The following is a 21,055-nucleotide window of genomic DNA, read 5'->3' on the forward strand; positions in this document are numbered from 1 at the left end:
GAAAGGATCCGTCTTGTGTAAAACTCTCGCGAGAGTTCGGCTGAATGTCACGTGGCTGAATGTTTACGTTTGGCAGGCAGCCTTTCAGTTAGGATCGTTAACATCAGTTGGCCACAGCAAATGATGGTGAGAAGCTAAACTATCTATTAATTATGTCAATGACAGGGAGTGTGATTGTTGAAAAGCGGTCTTGCTGGTGTTCAAAGAAGAATGACAACACTGTAGATCACCAACACTATGGTTTATTTTTTATTCACAGGCAAGTCAACGTTGTCGCAGTAAAAGTCCCAAGATAGCTCCTGGTGCAATAAAATGTTCCCTTGCAGTGTTTTACTATTATGTCTGATGTTTCTCTATTAATATTGCTGCTGCATTAATGTGTATGTTGCATCATGTTACTGCTGTAGATGTGTTTCCGAGCCGCTCCGATTACAACGAGAGTTACAATGAGAACGTGACGTCATATTTACAATAGAAGGATCCTTTCTAGCCATAACCGAGGATCTTGCCTACGTCTGTTTCCGGTATTGTTTTTGACGGATGTATTTTGTTATACACACATTCCTTCACATTTAAATTAAAATGTACATTAAAATATTTCGTGAGGCTTTCTGTTTTAAAATATAACTACGGTTCGAGTTGAAGAGTTTATAAATTAACATGAACCGAAGCTGTTGCCTGGTAACGCAATCGTGCAACGTCACGTCCGTTAATTCCACATCCACACACATCGATTTAATAAATGAATGTAGCCTTTGTATCTGCTAAAAGAGGTGCCGACCAGCTGGGGCAACAGAAAATTGGCGAAATTGAGTGTGACTATTACAAATGAAATCATTATTATATTAATATTGATAATAATAACAACCGACCGTCGGGGTAGCATTTGCTTGGCATTTCCGGGTATATCTCCACTGGTTGGGCCACGTTAACAATACTGTGTAATTGTCACGTTTGAAGGGACGAAATCGTGACAGCTTCACGTCTCCCATCATGGTAAATCGTCACATGTTCACGTCTTGCCGTGATACCGGGTTGTGCTGACCATCTCCATGCCTTTATGACAACAGTGTACCAATCTTCTGATGGCTACTTCCAGCAGGATAACTCACCGTGTCACAAAGCTCAAATATTCTCCAACTGGTTTCTTGAACATGACAATGAATTTTACTCAAATGTCACAGTCCACAGTCATCAGATCCAAATCCTACAGTGCACCATTGGGATGTGGTGAACCAGAGATTTGCGTCATGGATGTGCAGCCGACAAATCTGCAGCAACTGCGTGATGCGATCAGGTCAATATTGAGCAAAATCTCTGAGGAATGCTTCCAGTACCTTGTTTAATCTATGCCATGAAGACTTAACGCAGTTCTGAAAGCAGATGGGGGTCCAACCCATCCTAGCAAGGTGTACCTAATTAAGTGGCTCGTGAGTGTATTACTTAGCTCAATTTGTATTGTTAGTGTGTGTCTGTAGGAGTAAAGTCTAGACACATTCTTTGGATGTAAGCATTGGCTAATTAAACAGATCATGATTAAATGACATGATGATAATAAGGGTGATCACCAAAACCTTATACCAGGGGTGGGGAACCTCTGGCCCTCGAGGTAACTCGGATCTGAAGGTGACTGATAACTGCTAATGGCATTTAGTTGAATACCAGACATAGTAAATGCAAAGCAGGATCATATAAAAAAAAAGTTAATAAACAAGCCATTCAATCGTAATACTCGTTTTAATACGTTGATATGCATACAACACAATAGACTTGTTAAGTCCTCTTCGTTGTCCTGTTTGTTGTCCTCATCACCGTCCTGTTAGTTTTCCTCATCACCGTCCTCATCACCGTCTTGTTCGTTGTCCTCATCACCGTCCTCATCACCGTCTTGTTCGTTGTCCTCATCACCGTACTCATCACCGTCTTGTTCGTTGTCCTCATCACCGTCCTCATCACCGTCCTGTTCGTCGTCCTCATTACCGTCTTCAATGTCTTCCTCCATCATGAGAAAAGACGAGTCCAAGCCAATACAGCTGTAGGTGCTGGTGACTCTGCTCAGTTTCTGCTCCAGAAGATATTGATGGTGTAAAATACAGCAGTGCAGTCCCCTGTATCCCTCTTCTGTTATATCGCTTGGAGAAACTAAAATAAAAAGACAAAATGACAGTCTATGTAAGGCAACTTTTAATTAGCATTGATGTTGGTTCCATATAAGCAATTTGAATGTTTAACTCCGAGGCTGTATATTAGCTAAAAAGATTTGTGATTCAGAAAAAATGCAATCATTACAGATACTATTCAGTGATAGACATTTGACACTGGGAGGGGGGCAGTGGCAAATGTTATAAATCGGTATTTGTGGAACATACTTTGGTTCCTGATGTCGTCTTTTGTCTGATGAAGGAGGCGGTCCAGTTTGTCCAGTGCCTGCCTCAGATTTTGACAATGCTGGGTCATCTCCTTCACAATGATGACTTTCTCCTCTTCCATACGCCTGACCAGCATAACCTGGTCAAAAAGTCGCCTCTTTGTGCGCAGGTTCACCACTATAATGGAAAAAACACAGAATATAACAACCACAATGGTAAGGCTAATAAAACAAATAATATCAGTTTGTATTCAATCTTTTTAAATTAAATTGACCAAAACCTTAAAATCTGGTAAAAAAAATTCAACCTCGCCGCTTGCTGAATTTTTTCAATTCTGTCTATGTTGGCAGAATTACATTCAGTATGTTTTGAGATTCAACATTAGTATGCAGTTCAGGGTGGTCAGGAAGGGTTTTACTGTTTCCATAGATATGCCTGTCCCAGTGAGACTAGACTATTAAGACTTGATAGGGCAACATCATACAGACCTTTCAATATAATGATTTTAAAATGATTTGTTGTGATCATGATGATTTGTGACACCTATGTTCATAGCTCTGTGTTACATTGGTGATTGTATTCTAGTACTTCAACTGAATTTATGGAATATCTAGGGCAAACAAAAACAAGTTGTTTCTTACCATCTCCTTGCGCCTCCCAGGGCAGAATGACATCCTCAGACAGACCGCATGCTGCTTCTGTGTCAATTTTCTCTGAACAGGCATCAATGGTGTTGTACAGCAGTATCCTCTCTCTGAGTTTCTTCTTGAGCTCTGTCAGTCTTCTCCGTTTGCGTTGCCTTGTTTGGTTGCTGTCTGTAAAGTAAAACAAAATACAAATAAACTAATATTAATAATACAAACAACAACAACAAGAAACAAATATTGTTTCTAGATAACGTAATAATAAATACCATTTTGTCGATAGAGGTCGTGTTTCTTTCTTCGGAGGGAATAAATCATTTCATCTATTTCTCTCTGGAGCTCCTCTTGGCTACTCTGGGCTCCATGTTTCTCTTGAAAACAGAAACAACAAGGTGTAATCATAAAACATGAAGCCAAATGTTTGGAAATATGGAACCAAATCTATACCACAGTGATCATATAACATACCAGTGGCTGCCCATTGCTTGACCTCCAACACCCACTGCTCCGTGTCCTCCAGGGAGATGTTCAGCTCTTGCTTGAGACTCTCAAGATTGTCCACTTCAGTTTGTGCTCTCTGTGTAGTCTGGTTAGAATGTTTAAAAGGAAAAAGTGAATATGCGTTCCAGTTGGTTGAGAAGGTTGTTTTTTACTGAATTCCTTTATGCACATTAACTGACCAGACAACAACATGAAATGCTAAACACCTTCTCTTCAAGGTTGGCAAGTATCACCTTAGTGTCCCTTTTTTTTCAAGATCAAGCAGGATTAACATTATTATTATTATTATTATTATTATTATCCAGAAATTCAGATGAATCAACCTATAGTGCTTTATTAAAAACAAACAGAACAGAGACTCTCTTGGCAGAACAGTGTGCCATGGCAGCGCCATCATAATGAAATGATTGCAGAATACATTCAATTCAACAACATGTAGCTAAGGATGGTGTTAAATTACTACAACAACAAACTCGGATAGTCTTAATATACATTTTGAAATGCAGCATGGACGTCTTACTTTGACAAATCTCTTTGAGAGTGTCTTGTGGAGATTCTCCACCTTCCTGTGGTTCCATCCCATAGCCAGCACGGTTATCATATCTGCTCTAGCTGTAAACACAAAAACATGAAAATTCATATGAGCTTTACAATGTGGCACTACTTAAAACTATTTGTTTTCCTCTACCAACCTGATTTGGTCATGTATTTTGTTGTCAGAGCTGCCCTTGAGAGGAAGCTGTTAACCTGTTCCACTTCCTCGCCGACAGTATTTCCAGCACCTTCCTGGCTTCTGTCACCCCACTTCACCTGCTCAGAATCATAAACAATGAGATCTAGCTATTTAGTTCAATATTATAATTTCTTGTACTGTACATCTTTAGTTATCATCAGTGTCAGGAGCAATTTCAGAAAGTTAAAATGTTCTGATATTGAATTATGCTTTGAACTACAATGTCACAACTGCAGTTATTTGAAGCTCTATTCATTCATTATTTCTACAGTGCGGATATATTTACTAAAATAAACATAATGGGTTTTGGAAGCCTATCCTTGTGACAGTCTGTTTTGTAACTATTACAATTATTCCACAGGCTTGAATAGAATATACTACATGATATTCTTATGTGCACTACAATTTCTAAAACATTTGAATCTAGTGAAACAAATGTTTAACTTGCATACTGTACCTCGCATTTGCCTGTGTGGGCCTTGGCGTGCATTACAGAGAGAAAAGGTTTCATCTCTGTAAGTGGTTGGAGCTCAGGCAACTTTGCTGCCATCTTCTCCAAATAAGGCCAGTACCTGTAATGACAAAATCAATTAGCTTTTCCAGTTGCATGATGGCATAATAGTAAAAAGATAAACCAGGTCCTTAAAATTACCAGTACAATCCTTGTAACCAACATCAGCATTTATCCAAATGAATGCTTTTTTTGCTTTACATCTACTGGATGTGCAAGAATTAAATAGATAACACGTTTCCCACAAACACTTCCAATTTTGCAATAGTTATAACTACCTGCAGGCAACATCCATACAAAAGAATGTTGCATTCGCAACTTCAGCCAGCTCCTTCTGCAGGAACATTGGGTAGGCATATATTTCACCACGGTAGTGATTTAGGCCTTGTAGTAAGATGCCATGTCTGCACACAGCTATTTGCAGTCCTTCCTCATCCACCTTGGCCCTGGACTTGTGTGAGGTTTCTCTGCAAGCTGTGAATGTTGCCGGTCCACAAACATCACGACCACTTTTCTGAAATAGACACAATCTGTTACATTTAACCCTGTGCTAAGAAAAATAAATAAAGGGTTAGGTGATTGAATAGATTCTTACAATCGTCATCTGGCTCCTGATTTTGTCGACAAAGGCAGACACTTTACTGTCCTGGGCAATGAACAGTCCATCAAATAGAGACGGTTCATCTGTCCTGCGAAATTCGAGAAAGACATTGTAAGCAACATTATCATACATACATAAGTTTGATTGTGTCCTCTATTTAATGTGGCCAATTTGCTTTTGCCATAACATTTTCATAAATGTGGAAAAGGTCTTTGTGAATTTGATCTGTAATTCTGTGTAAAGTCTTTTGCCACCATTATTTAACATTAGTGAAAAGTTTACTGACTTCTTGTAAAAAGGTAAAAATAAAAGTACATCCTTTATATTGATGGGCATGGAATAGGGCAGAGGAAGGCATAGAAAAAGGTTCCTGGGCAATTTAATACATTTTTCATGAAGCGATTATATCCAAAACTGGTTCTTAGCTCCAACATATCCAACTAACGTCAACCATTTAACATTTTAAAGTTGAGTTAACTTTACAGGCGTCATATATAATAATGTTTATGAATTGGATTTATATAATTATGTGTAATTTCAAACCAACTATTGTTTTCTGATGGTCTACAAACTTTGGAAAAAGAAATTGCAGAGTTGGGGAAAGTTAGACATTTCAGCAAAGACATTCAGCTTAGTCAATAAAACAACAAATAAAATGAGAATATGATTTCACTGACCCTCTGGACTTCTTGAAGCGATAATGCTTTCTATTGCCATCTACAGCAATAGCCAGCATGTCAGGTGTGCATGCTGGGCATTTAAAGGGCTCCACCAGGCATAGATCTTCTTGTCTGTAATTACAGAAGGCAAACTCCCGAAAGACTCTGTGGAAGGTATCGCTACAGATTCTGCCTGTCTGGAAACAAGAATGGTATTCATTTGGTTAATTAAAAGTTTGGTATTCAAAAATCTTGAAAACCACATTTTATTCTTACCCTTCCTGTGGAAAACGATCGATGTTCAAGCATTTTTATAAATACTTGCTGGGATAATGCTGGGCTGGCCAATTTCATTTGCTCGAATGATGTGAACACATCAAACTTAAAAATAATTTTGCAGCTGTCGGTTGCTGGCCAGTATTTGTATCCCAGCAAGTCACCTATGCTCGGGGACCATTTGGCGGAACAAATTGGACAGCACACAGAAGGCAGACGAACGTTGTACGGACCTGAGAAAAAATATAAATGTGCAATTTGACAGCTATCTATGCAATGTAGGACAAAAGTATAATAGTAATCCTGTATTTCTGCTTGATCGTCTTCTGGTGGCAACAAACCATTGATAGTCACCAACACGGTCTGCTTTCCTGGGATGATGGTGAAATCTTGGCTTGGACCACAGAAGCAGATTTGGGATGGCGGAGGAATTGGAAGCAGACACACTGCAGCAAAGACAATTTCAGAGATTCATATGCATGTTAGGACATGTTAGGAAATGTAGTCAATACAAATTGAGACATTTTAACTGTTAAAGCAAACTTCCGACATGGTGAAAATGATGCCGCTGTATATGTAGTGCACATTAGGAAACCATGGTAAGGGAATATGTAATACATTATTTGAACCCACCTTGTTCACAGAGTCCATATTGGCCACTTTCATCCACAACCACTAAGGATGTGGGAGGAATAGGTCTGTAAAACCCATCAAACATGGCTTCCCTGTCATGGAAGACATGTTTACCATGGATAATAGGGTCACATGCCGGACAAAGAAAGGGAGTTCCTGGTGGAACACAGTCCAAGCACCGGACCACAGCATCAGCAGTTTTGCATTGGAGACAGGAACGTGTAGCGACAATCTCTGCAGCCAATTTCAAATTAAGGAGCTCTGGCATTGCAGCTCTGAATTTTTGTTCACGTTTCAACTGTCTTTGGGTCCATGTTGATGCAGTGGGTGTTTCTTCTGATGATGCAGGGACAGTGAGAGAACCCAACAGGTTTCTCAGTGTCTGAAGATGTTGATCTAAAATAACAAAATATAAAACAAATCATGGAATTTAGTTTAATTAAAAAAAGATATTCCATACATGGCTTTTCACTTTACAATGTATCATGAACAAAGCTATTACATACTACAAACAATTACCTACATTTCAAGTTGAAGGATAATTTAAGAATTCATTGTGCATACCAAGACTTGGGACCTGTAGAGGAATCTCATGTGTCTCCTCGACCTCTGGGGACTTCTGAGAGCTGGAAGGTTTAACTGCATAAAACAAAGTACGATGATATGGGAAACATTATTGAGGACCGACCAACGACATTAAAACTTAATGAAACACTAGAACTAGATTATATTTTACAGACCAGATCGATTCTTATTCCAATGTTGGGCTATAATGTTCCCATCCAGGTCCCTCTTCCTCCAGGAAACATTTGATCCTTGTGTTATTTTCTTTGGTATCTTCTGTATCTTCGGTTTCTTTGGTTTCTTTGGTATCTTAATATATAAATATATAAAATAGATTATATATTTCCCTTAATTGTTGCACACACATCTTTGTAATGTGTGTGTCTGTTATCATTTGAGTAAATGTTATAATACATTTTTGGATAATGTTGTACTTGCCTTATTTGCCAACTCATCTGCGAGGGCATTCCCTATCTCTAGCCTTTCATTCAGTTGCTTGGATGCCATTTTTAAGTGAGGATAAAAAGGGCAACAACAAACAAAGGATGAACTGACATACAGGGAGGGAGAAAAACAAAACAAAAGACAAGAAAACGAGAGGGGTGAAAGAGAGTAGGAAGAGGAATATGGCTCTGAAAAGAACCGTTGATTTTTTTATGATAATAGGCTACTTCATATAATTGAATTGATAGATGACCTGAAAAAAACCAAACAGATGAACTCAGATTAGCTGTGCTACCATGTAATTTAATTGTTGCTTCATAAATAAGCATTTGCCAAAATAAAACTACAGGCACCAAAATCAATCAAGTCCCAGGTAAATCAGTAATTACAGGGAAATATATTTCTCTTTTTAACTAGATGTGATGCTTTCACAAAACTTAAGTTGAATTAGCGAATGTTTAAAGTAGTAAAACAACTATGACCTGATGATATTCAAGTGTTGAACTTACCCTAACTATCATGAATGCAACATGTTAGGTGACATTTCGAAGAAAGAAAAAGTGTGTGTATTATAAAAAGCGCCATGTAAATGTCAACTATTATTATTATTATTATTAAAGTGCCATTTCCTTTCGCATTGTTTACGTTCATATCATGTCCTGGTCTGGTTAGCTGAATATACATACTTTTGCCATTGTTATGTGTTATGTCACGTGCTACCAAGGGTTTTGTTTTTAGGCAAGATTTTAGCTCCTTTTGTGCGAAGGAGAAAACTCTCCCTCCAACTTGTTGTAGACGAACCTTCTTATATTGCAATACATATCCGTTAGCGCATATAAGCTAAGCGCTAACCTTTACAGCCATGCTATTGCTAACAACATGCATTCGCCTATACTGCCTATGCCACGGGCCAGCCCTAAAACGTAAAACTGAAATATCGTGGTTAAACATGATTAGTAGAAAAACGACAGGATTAATTAAAAGCGTAAACAAATCAAATGAAATACAGAAATCAGATTTACCACTTGTAAAGCTCTGACGCTCTTTAACAATTCTTCTTCTTCTTCATCTTCTTCTTCATCTTCATCTTCTTGGCTCGTCGCACTTTTATTGATGCGCAAGGTTAAAGTTCACGGGATTACGATCGTGACAAAACGTGACAAAAGGTTGTAATAAACTGCTGCTAGAAATGAATAATGGGAAAGCTACGTGGCTATGGGTCGTAATATCGTGATCAACACTGCTTAAACAATCGACCTATTTGGTCGTTTTTTGTAGGAGGACAGGCTGACAAATTGGATTGAACATTTTGAGGACAGTTTTGAAGACGACATGGAAGAAGTTGAGTATGTGGTGAATTGGTGAAAGAGGAAGAGTGGCAAGATCATCAGATGTCCAGCCACAACCTTAGCTGCCAATGGTAAGCTAACTAAGTTCAGCAAACATTTGCTATATATTATCTATTGTTTTTACGTTACACAGATGCTAGCTGGCTAGTCCTTTCAGTTATTCAGTTATCAGTTATTCTTCTTATTATTAGCTAAATAATGTTAGCTAAATAATTAATTAGTAGTTTAACCAGGGATTTTTCACTTCCAAAAGCAGCAGCCAAATTAAGCCATTGACAGGTGAACTTTAACAGTTGCTATCTTTTGGTTATTCAATATTCATAATTTAACTGTGCTCTCCAAATATATTAAAAGTAATGTAGACAAACATACAGTTTATACCGTTTGAAATGTAACTGCTTTTCAAACTGTTACATTTGAAAAACAGTTAAATAACCCAGAGCCATAACCAAATTATTTCTGAGCGTCTTTAACAACGCGTCTTTAACAACGCGTCTTTAACAACGTGTCACGTGTTCTGAATTGACCAATCAGAATCGAGTATTCAACTAAGCCATGTAATAAGCATATATATTCCAAATATAAGTTGCGCAGAACTAGTCATACAGCAAGTTAAAACGTTTGTATTTTTTCTGAGGGTGAGAGAGAGAGAGAGGGGTTCCTATGCCCCTTTCTCACCAACGCAGCTCCTGTTCTAGCTCTGTACTCTTCTGGTTCGGAACCGGTTTTATTTTAGGCTCCCATTTTGTCCACAGCCCAACTGGCAACTGGTGCTGCCGCTGCTGCGTCATGACGTCACAGTTTACGTCGCTAATGTTCTCCCCAACGCCGCTCATAACAACAACGGGGACTACGTCGGGTCAATGATCGTGTTACTTTTAATCATACGAAGCCAGATTACATTAAATAACTACTTCTCCAACCTTATACTTTTCTCCCGAGTGCCGTGGTTCATTGTTTATTCATGTGTTTTCAGCGGCATTTACCGAGTCTGAGTTTATTCTCCCGTTAACTACCCGCTGTGAAGAATATATTCACTGTATGACTGTCACACAAGCAGCTGATACATAGCAAGTTCTGATAATGACAAATATAATTTCTCAAATTGTCTTTTTATTTATTTATATACCCCCCACCCCATTGCAGTGGATCGAATGAAGATGGTCGAGCTGGCCAATGGAGCAACGCGATCCTCCTTGGAGAAACAGAAAGGAAGGGGAAAGAGGGAGAAACGTAGAAATCCCAACTACGAGGCTGTTGAGGAAGAAGAAAGTGTAATGGTATAATTTTAGTTTTCTCTGTGAAGGCTATCCCCCTACACCTTAACTAAGACCCCACGACCGTTTATTTCTTGGACCTTTGTGATTTGAAAGTAACTGTGCTATACTCAAAACAAGAGCAGCTTATCTTATTATATTATTAACCAAGGTTATTAGCTGTCAGCATTGTAGGGTCAAATATTGATAAGCGCATTCATTTTGAACTGTAATAAGGCTACTAGCCGTACGTATATCTCACATTAATCAACACCTCTGTAGCCATTTATAATTGTGTATTCCCCCAGGCCATGGGGTAATTGATTTTGAACTTAGTATCGCACCAAAGGAGAAAGAATCTTATATTGTTAAAACATACATTTCTACAAGAGATTATAATTGACTACATTCAATGACAATCTTTTTTTTTTCATCAAGGAGGACATAACAAAGAAAAGAAAGCAGAAGAAAAACTATTCGGAATAGAAGCAGCAACAAAACCTCCTCAGGAACCTATCGGAGAAAGTAAGCCAAACTAATACTTGTTTAATTGTACTTGACTACCTTAGTCTTTATCTTAGATGGATAGCCCAAAAATATTGAGCGGCCTGAGAAGGTTTACGTAAAATGTTTTATTATTTTTAATTGTAAGAAGTGAAACAAATAATTAAACTCTGTAATGTGTTCTGATTACTTCTGTGCACTTCTGGGTTAACATACAGTACTTTGTATTCAAGATCCATAGAATATTCAATTTAATTACATTCCCCCCCGAAATGTGCAAACTGCATTTTAATATATTTAGCTAACCATAATTTCAGTTACTAAAAAAAATAAATGGGGAGCAAAGTAGTAAAATAATTATAATAACTTCTCTGAATGCCTAGTTGATATCTTGAGGAAATTAGTGATAATGTTAGGTTGTCTTTGAGGTTTTGGTGTTAGGGTTAGATTTATTTTCATTTTGTCTGTACACTGTGTCGTTTTTAGATGTACCTTAGACTTAAAGGTTGGGTAGGTAATTTTGGAGAAACCAGCTCGAGTACGCTATAATTTGAAAATACACAGCCGGAACAAATCTGCCTCTCAAACTTACCTACCCCACCTTTAAGATAGCCAGAACATTTTGTAGAATTAATAATAATAATAATGAGCCTGATAGCATTTCAAGCATAAACATTGTGTCTGGTTTTTCTTGTGAATGTTTGTCTTTTCAGGCCATGCCTTTTACTGACTCTGAGAGCGAGCTGGACCAGACTCTCACAAAATCTGAGTTGCAGAGTCAACTGGACATCGCCAACTTCAAGAACAAGGAGTTAAAAAGGGAGAACTCAATGTTGAGAAAGTCCCTCTCCCTTTTTCGAGGTCAGTTCCCCCCTTTTTGTCGGAATACACCTGAATATGAACCTGAATGTCGAAGTTTCTTGGGCAAGACACTCAACCCCAAATTGCCCTCGAAAGCTTTGCCACTGGTGTGTGACTGAGAATTTAGATCATGATGAGCAGGTGGCACCTTGCATGGCAGCCAATGCCTTCAATGTATGATTGTGTGTGTGAATGGATGAATGTTGGCATGTAGTGTAAAGCACCTTGAGTGGTTGGATGACTAGAAAGGCGCTATATAAATCCGTTTACCATGAACCAATATGCCTATGTCACTGGTTGGTGTTTTGAAGGATGCAGCTGAGTGATACTGAAACAATTTTGTTTTCTGAAATGTATTCTCAGAGCTGCCAAGTCTTTTGGATCAGGTGAGGGAGTTGAACGCACACCAACCCTGTCACATTCAGGACGGGAGCCAGGACAATGCAATGGGTATGCTTTGCAGATCTTTTAAAACTGACAATATTAATGACATTGGAGCATTTCTAATTGACTTAATTAAATGAAATAACTATGACATTTCTATGATATCTTCTTCACCAAGAGAAAGCTGGAACCTCCAGTGAAGTACTAAAAACTGAGCACCAGGGAGCTGGTGGCATGGTATGATCATGTTCAATAAACCCACTTACATTAATTTCCTTGCCAGCCATGTTGGGTGAAATGTTGCATGCATAATTCAATCATTAATACATTTATATGCTTTTCATGCTAGCCTAAATAGTGCTCAAAAGTCAAACCCATTATTGACTGAAAGTATAAAATATAATGTATATAAAATGAAATAGATTCATAGATTTTCTCCATTCAAGTTTGTGATACGGTCATATCAAATTGTAAGCTGAGAGTATGGTCACTCACACCCCTACCAATGTGTCTGATTTCTACTAGGCTGAGTTGGCTGAAGGGGTCAATATTAAAAGAAATGTCCTTGCCCGGCTGAGCAAGGACCCAAAAAAAAAGATCACAGAACTAATGTCGGTGTTCTTCACACGACAACTGATGGCATCCTCTTGTGTCTCGGGGAAGCAGACCAATGCGTGGAGGAGTTTGGATGCTAAAAAGCAGCTGGACCCCAACATTGTTGCGGCGATTGCCAGTGAGTAAACCTTTTCCTTGTCCCCCAGTAGCTGAATATGCCTGTATTATAGAGGTGTTTGCAAAATTCTAAAACGTTTTATATTCTGTTCCCCACAGAATATGTGCAGGAGAAGCATCCTGACTTCACCTTTAAGGACGTGACAAATGTTATGAGAACAAAACTAAATAATGAAAGCAAACATCGGTAAATACTGAAATACCCACAACGCATGTCATGCACACATTTCTACATGTCCTCACTACAATACATTTTAAATGCCTTGATTGCTGTTGCTTTGTCACATACCAGTTTATAAAGGCAGGGTTGTTACAGATTTTAGAAACATTTTGTGTTATATTACGGTAGTTTAAATTCTCATTACATCTCAACAGCAATCAATAAATCAAATGCTCTGACAAAAAAAAAAGAATGATAATCCGGTATCTGTGGCTGTCACAGGACTGTAAAAAACGATATGTCTGTCATAAACTGATACAGTCAGAAATAGCTCCACTTGAGCTGCTTGTTACATGTTATCTGTGTGTACGAGAGAGTTGTCTTTGTGTGTACGAGGGGAGAGACAATGACAGCGGACCCGGTTGTGTAATTTGTGTTTTGTAATTGTATTCTTTTATATTCCTAATTCAATTAAATAATGTTTTACTTATTTCTTAAAGGGCCATAACAACAGAGGGAACCTTTTCTGGAGCAGAGCTGCTTGGGGATTCCCATGGAGACTAAAGTGTTGCGGTTATTGTTACTTTAGAGTTCCCAGTTGGTTTTCCTTTTGTTGTTCTGCCACCTGGAAAAAAGTTTTGTTTCTGGGCCTGAAATTGTTCCTGTCCATTTAGATGCATATATATTTTACATTTTTTACATTTAAGTTATTTTATTTTTGATCATTTTTGATAATAAAGCCCCTATCTTTCTAATTGAAACTGCTCTGCTTGCTAACTTGTATTTATTGATACCATACTTACTATAGGGATGATTACATAATTATTAAAGCTAATTAGTTAATAATTAAATATAGATATACTATAAGATCACCATAGTCAACTCTATATAAGCCTTCTATATTATTTCTATGGTGTTTTGGGACACACTAAAGTAATTCTCTATAGTGTGTTCCAAAACACCATAGAAATAATATAGAAAGCACTATAGTGATACTACGTAAAACTCTATAGTATTACCATAGTAATTCTCTATAGTGTGTTCCAAAACACCATAGAAATAATATAGAAAGCACTATAGTGATACTAAATAAAACTCTATAGTATTACCATAGTAATTCTCTATAGTGTGTTCCAAAACACCATAGAAATAATATAGAAAGCACTATAGTGATACTACATAAAACTCTATAGTATTACTATAGTAATTCTCTATAGTGTGTTCCAAAACACCATAGAAATAATATAGAAAGCACTATAGTGATACTACATAAAACTCTATAGTATTACTAAAGTAATACTCTATAGTGTGTCCCAAAACATCATAGAAATACAATAGCAGTTTTTTGTGGTATTTCTATAGTAATTCTTAATAGTAATACTATAGTGTTTTTTTGTAAGGGGATACATGCCGCGCATTAAGTGGGCCTGTCTGTCAATTAATCCCCGGGCCACTTTTTTCCCCAAGTCCGCCCCTGATTGTAGCTGCTTTTCACTGCCTCGAAGAGTTTCTGTTGCCGGTGAGTCTCCGCTGAGTGGTCTGGATATAATCTCACGTTGTGATTTTCAAAACGCACTGTTCCCTTTCTCCGGGCTGCTCGCATAGCGTTTTCCTTGTCTCTGTAGTTAAGGAACCTCAAAATTACCGCCCTTGGTTTTTGGTCCAACCTGATCTCACCAGAATGCGTGACTCCACCACGACTCCTTAACACCGCATTGCGTGGTGGAGTCACGACATTTGTTATATTTACCTGTCGGTACCACGCAAACAACGCCAATGTAAAGTGAATGAGGCTCCTTTGTCGTGGTGCACACACGCATTTCTACAACGTCCTGCAGTGAGCTTTTTAATTCTATAAAACGTTTTTAAAATCTACTTTTTAGCTTGTAGTAACTCACGGGAGGCTTGTTTTATTTTATTTGTATTCATAATAAAAAATGTTTTTCGTCAGAATGTATTATGGTGCATTATTTACCAAATTAGTGTTCTCAAAAAACAGTGCATTGTGTGTAATACAACTGGGATTTTTATTAAATTAGTTATTTTTTAAGAAAGGCCAGAGCTTCAGCTGTGTCAAATAGATTGTTCCCTTTAGTTTACATTATTTAAAAGACAATTATATTCCTACTTGATCAATAAAGGGGTATTGTAGGCCAATATTAGTCATTTAAAAAATATATAATGATGATAATGATGGTGAAAACCACTCCCCCCACATCGGAACGACGATGGCTACTGACTGTATTTTAAATGCTTTTTGTTTAATAATAATAATAATAATTTGTATTATAACAACAATAAACCAGAAGAAGATTCCGTCGTTACCACGGAAACGTTACGTCGCGCTTTGCGGCAACGGGACGTAGCCACGTTACGTTACCCACAATCACCTCACTTTCATTAATTTCATCTGACAACGGACTACAGTAAATATCTAAAATCAAGGGGAGTTTATTTCTTTAAAACACGAAATAATATTGCTTTTATTTATTCCACTGTAGCACAGTCTCTATAGCGTTTAATTCCTGGATATTAGGTTGAGTTTTGTAGTGTGTTTAGCTTTTAAAATAGGCTACGCGCAACCTACTGTAGCGGCCACGTCCAGCTACCAGCTACTAGCGGCCTCCGGCCTTCCGGTCAAAGTTTTTAGCTGGATAGCATTTATAGTTTATACAGCTACATGACATTAGCTGTCCCCGGCACAGTTGGATAGTGGAGGTGCCTGCTAGAAAGATATGTTTAAATGCACGTATTTGCACATGTGTTGTAAAGACAGTGTTCAACACAGAGTTTTAATAGTGGCTAAAGGGCATCGGCGATGGAGTGGAACAAAAATGTGGAACTGGAGTTTTTCCAGAGGATTTGACTGGCCAGTGGGGACCACCCAAATGTCCCACTCTGAATCAGAAATACTTAATTGATCTCTGGGGGAAATTGGGATTGTTACATTGTAGAATTAAAATATATAGTAGAAGATATAAGAAAAACAAGTATGTAAAAATATGTGCATAATATAACAATATGCAGTGTTTCCTCTAGGTTTACTGCTTTGGGGGGGGGGGGGGGTGCTGGCTGAGGGGAGAGAGGAGCAGTGGATTATTGTTATTGATTAATGCATCAGTGTTTCTTTGGGTCAAAAACACTAAACTCACAACTTAAAATGAAAGCATTCAATTTATTTAATAAAAGAACACATCATTTTCAATGGGAAAAGTGACAGTAGATATAGATTAGTTGCAATTTGGTGCTATATATATAAATTACAATTTTTTTATAAAAAAGTGTTTTTAAACACCTTGAATTTCAGGGGGAGCGCGGGGTTCCGTTGTCGGGGCGCAGCGCCCCTCCAAGACAATGGTAGGGGAAACACTGATATGCACAGTATAAACGCATAATGTGTGCCAGAGTAATGCTCAGATTAATTATTATTTCATATAGAGTAATGCACAGATTAATTATTATTACATAGAGTATTGCACAGATGTTAGTGTTATTCTAAATAATCGTATTTATTTTTCCTGTTTTACAGCTTCATTACAACGCTTACTATCACCAACACACAAATATCCACACACAAACATATAAAACCAACGGCACTTTTAAGAGCCACTCTTTCTCTCACCCTCTCTCTTTCTATCACTCTCTCTCACTTTCCCTTTTAATCACTCTCTCACTCCTACAAATGGCTGGAGGGCCACAAAAAAAGACCTGCCCAAACTGTAGAGGAAATATTTACTGTGGAAATAAAATCTGCCCACTATGTGAACATCCAAAGCCAAACAATGTGAGACTCAAAAAGAAAATGGACAAATCCCAAAGCCAGCAGAAGCAGTGGTTGTCATCCATGACTAAAAACAGAATCAAGTCCCACGTTCTTGATGACGCCGCCCTTCTGGTATGTAGTATACAGAATTATCTCATTCACCAAAAGTGTGAAAAGTAGTTTTATTACTTTGACAGAGGATTATCAATGAACTGGTATTGCTTCACATCCACAGTATTAATTGTATCATTAATGAGAATATAATTCATGATTAAGGATTTTCAAACAGAATTAACTATGTGTAGGAAGTTTAGGAAGTGTCTCATAAGTTAAAAATCCCAAATGTATCCAACAAAACATTATGAACAAATCATTGTTTTTATTATGATGCCAGGATATTAGGATAGATTAAAATGTAAACAACAGTTTTGTGTATTTATCTAATTGATCTCTCTACCTCTCAACAATTATTTTCCCAGCTGGAGAAGTTGCATGCCCTTGGCTTGAAGCCCCTGCTGCTGCTGGCGTATCCCCCTACCAAGAGGGTGCCACGGACATCTAAAATGAAGGTTTTGATGCCCATGCATGCCCAGCTTAGCCCATCAGCCAAGACATGCCTTGACAATGTGGAGGCCATTTCCAAGCTGATGGTTGCAGGTGAGATTGCATTTATTTAATAACCATCTGCACGAGTCACTCATGCATATATTGACTATCTGTTATACAATGTGTGGTGTTGATTTGTCCTGTTTATTTCAAAGCAACAAAGAGAGTAATTTTAAAGAGCTGGGGTCTCATTTATAACTGTTATGTATGCACAAAACAGGGCTTGAAAGAGGTGTATGCCACTTCCCATGCAAAAGTTGTAATCTATATATTTTTTTTAATTGACAGAAGATTATGATGACAGGTGAAATTGTCTATGCAGATGGTGAGGTGGTGAATTGAAGCAGGATTGTAGAAATACATGTTATAAGCATCATTATACATATAATAAAGCCTTTGAGTCCTAATTATATTGCAGGCCAAAACTTAAATAAATACATTTTGTTCACTTATCAAACTTCCATTTTCCAATGATAACCCAGTGTGGGGGATACCATTGACTTTTGCAAATATTGAAGCGATCAGTTTGATTGCTGTAAACATTTAATTACTGTATGATACTCGTAATGCTGCATGGTGGACCACTGGCACTGCTAGGACCCCCTGCATGTAAGAATTAAGAGGGGACAAGTGTTCTCGGACATCCTCCACCACAATCAGAGTCAGAGTCAGAAAAAAAAAGTGTTTCTTCTTCAAATAAATTGCGCTGAGCAGTGGCTCTGTGGACAACCCTCAGCTTCTCTGGCTCCTCTGCCCTGATACCAAGCAGATACCTGTGGGTGACATCATACTCAATCAATCTTTTTTTTACAGTTTAGGTTGATTAGGGTTGCCTTTGTTTGCATGTTTTGCACATTGTCAGCCTATAATAAGACCGTCAACAGCCTTATGGCAACCTAAAACCCCTCTGTTTCCGTAAAAACAATTCACGAGCGCGTATTTGTATTGTTGATTTAATGTGTGAACGAGGCGATATAGAGAAGGTTAAGCTGTCATTATTAGGCTGTAATTTGTTATATACTGTTGGAATGGGTAAGCAGGCCTATTGTTTTTGGATATTTGTGGAGTTAGGTGGTCCATGAGTGTTTTTTATTGGTTAAGTGGTCCTTGGTATGAAAAAGTTTGAGAAACACTGCGCTAGTGGATTGTCAAAGGAGGAGCCTCGTTGCGGGGAAATTATACAGATGGCTAGTCCTTCCCTGAAAATGTCTATGCAAACGTTATTATTAATAATAATAAAAAAAAAATAATAATAAAAAAATTAATCAATTTTTTTTTATATATATTTTTTTTAATTTTCCATTTTTATTTTGTAATCATCTCGCGACCCCCACTTTGGGAACCCCTGCATTAGCAGACACGGCAACATCCCGAAGGAATGGCAGAGAAGCTAAGATTTTGAATAAAACCATGTGTAGACTCTTAAACTTCTGTGATTTCTCAGTAGGAAACACTAAATGTGCTTATGTCACACAGTGGAAATGTTTGTGAGTAGTAAGATTCATCCCGCTTTCGTCTCATTAGTATGCATAAAAAAGTGACAGGTCACACCTCCCCCCATTATGCAAATGAGCTAAGTCCCGCCTCCCCTTTGATTGAGGTGTGAGATCTCAAGTAGGTGTGATATCCCCAAGTAGGTGTGAGATCCGTCGATAGGAGGGGGTTGATGTGTATTCACAGGTGTGAAAAGCCCCCACTGTTGCGCCTTATGGTGTATCATAAAAAATGTTTCAATTACATTAGTATGCATAAAAAGTGACAGGTGGGCCCGCCCCCAAGTCTATTAAAACAAAATGCCGCTTCCATCACATTAGTATGCATAAAAGTGACAGAAGGGCCCGCCCCAATTATGTGATGTCAGAAGACCGAGGGGGTGGAGTGAGATAAAAAAAAAAGAACCCCGTGCAGATAAAAAGCCAGTCATTTCCAATCATCAAGTCATCTTTCCAAAAAGAAAAAATGGCCAAGAGACGCCTCGATATGGGTTTAATCAGCGAGACGCCTGTGACAACTTACCGCCATCCGTCCGGAGCGCCAATCAAGAAACGGATGCAGTATCTGTGCCGGGTTCAAACACCTCCGGTCGAAGATCTTGAAGAGAAATGGCTTCTGGAAAATGAACATGTTTGGGGATACGTATTCAACTATATGGCGAATGAACTGCATTTCTACAATCTGAAGAATGGAGAAATGTATGGACCCCACAGTGTTAAAGCGACGTTGACCTCAACCGATTGGGCTGTGTTAACTCTGGTGTCTTCCAGAGATCTCCACGCAACCATTGTATCGGAAGAAGTAGTGCATCAAGAAAATACTGTGAAACCAGCGGTGTACAAGATATTTGCAACAAAAAGCAAAGAAACGCAAACAAAAAGCGAGATCAGAGAAGAGTTTTCACCGTTACCCCCCAATGTGGAGGAAGAAGACGGAAATATCCCCCCGCCGCCAGAAGTGAAAAGAGTCCTGACAAGCACCGTCTGGGAAACTAAAAGCGGACCATCTGGGCGATGGTATTACCGCGCAAGCCGTTTGCTGAAGCAGGGGGGAGGGGTTCTCTCTAAAACACAGTGTCCTGCCATCTCTCTCTGTTTCTGCTGATGTGTAAAATATACAAAATAACGTTTTATATACTTACTCTCTTGTTAAAAGGTGATGAAGTTTGTAGCGTAAGCCAGCCATCAGTATTCTAGTTTTAAGGATCGAAGGATCCAATGTATTTTTAAATGGAGCAGAAATAGAACTAGTCTCCCAGTGCAAGTATCTTGAACAGGGAGTGTCATATTGGACTCGCACTTGACTTTTTAAGAAACATATCCAGAAAGTAACCAATACCATTAAATTCAACTTGCAACATTTTAAACAAATTAGACCTTTTTCTTAACTGTCAATGCTGCAAAGTCATACCTCCACTGTATGATTCTATCCCACATTGAATACTGTTTTACAAACTGGTCGTTTGCTTGTGCCACACACCTGAAACCCATAGAACAGCTGTTCAAGAGAGCTATCCAGGTGTTTGACAGAAAGCCACAGTCATACCACCACTGTACCATCCTTGAATATGCTGCTCATGCTCTTTCTGCATATCGTGTATTTATTTTTGCTGTATGTATATATATAAATGTCATGTTCTTATATGCTGTATGTGACGGGACTATAGATGGAAATTAGCTCAGAGCTAAAATCCGGCTCATTTACACTTGTAAGCATTATATTTGTTTTAAAGTGTTCATCAATGTGCACTACGGTAGCCCTAAGAAAATTAAACATTAAAATATGTTATCGATGTCCCCATTCCCAGTTTGTTTTGGGAATAATTGCGATGTTTACTATGTTTTTGGTAGCTCTTACCAAAACAGAATTTTTGTAAAAGACTGCGACTCTAAAAGGGAAGTTTGTGATTTTAACACTGTTTCAAAGAAACAATACATTATACAATAGTACGACTTTTTGCCATATTTTTAACACAATCTTTTTTTTGTGGTTGTAGGGCTTCAAGATATTT

General features: G+C 38.1%; 2 protein-coding genes across 6 annotated transcripts in view; both read right to left on the reverse strand.

Moving 5' to 3' along the window:
• Positions 1-21,055, reverse strand: part of LOC307037901 (general transcription factor II-I repeat domain-containing protein 2A-like) — a 120,889-nt gene that overhangs the window by 68,171 nt on the left and 31,663 nt on the right. The window lies entirely within an intron of this gene.
• Positions 1,743-9,523, reverse strand: LOC307037900 (uncharacterized protein). Of its 3 annotated transcripts, none has more exons than XM_079679103.1 (15): positions 8,958-9,523; positions 7,492-8,188; positions 6,928-7,323; positions 6,295-6,740; positions 6,037-6,215; positions 5,354-5,447; positions 5,037-5,272; positions 4,705-4,819; positions 4,207-4,324; positions 4,035-4,126; positions 3,482-3,599; positions 3,283-3,384; positions 3,011-3,184; positions 2,370-2,546; positions 1,743-2,142 (listed from the first exon to the last, which is right to left on the reverse strand). In XM_079679103.1, the coding sequence occupies exons 3-15, from the start codon at positions 7,193-7,195 to the stop codon at positions 1,820-1,822; spliced, it is 2,442 nt and encodes an 813-aa protein (XP_079535229.1). In that variant the 5' UTR covers positions 7,196-7,323; positions 7,492-8,188; positions 8,958-9,523; the 3' UTR covers positions 1,743-1,819. The 3 variants fall into 3 exon arrangements, with proteins under 3 accessions (XP_079535229.1, XP_079535228.1, XP_079535230.1); XM_079679104.1 differs by having other exon boundaries at positions 1,744-2,142; positions 6,295-6,527; positions 6,636-6,740; positions 7,492-9,520; XM_079679102.1 differs by having other exon boundaries at positions 6,928-9,523.

Source organism: Notothenia rossii (genome assembly GCF_949606895.1).
Source record: "Notothenia rossii genome assembly, chromosome: 4".
Classification (NCBI taxonomy): domain Eukaryota; kingdom Metazoa; phylum Chordata; class Actinopteri; order Perciformes; family Nototheniidae; genus Notothenia; species Notothenia rossii.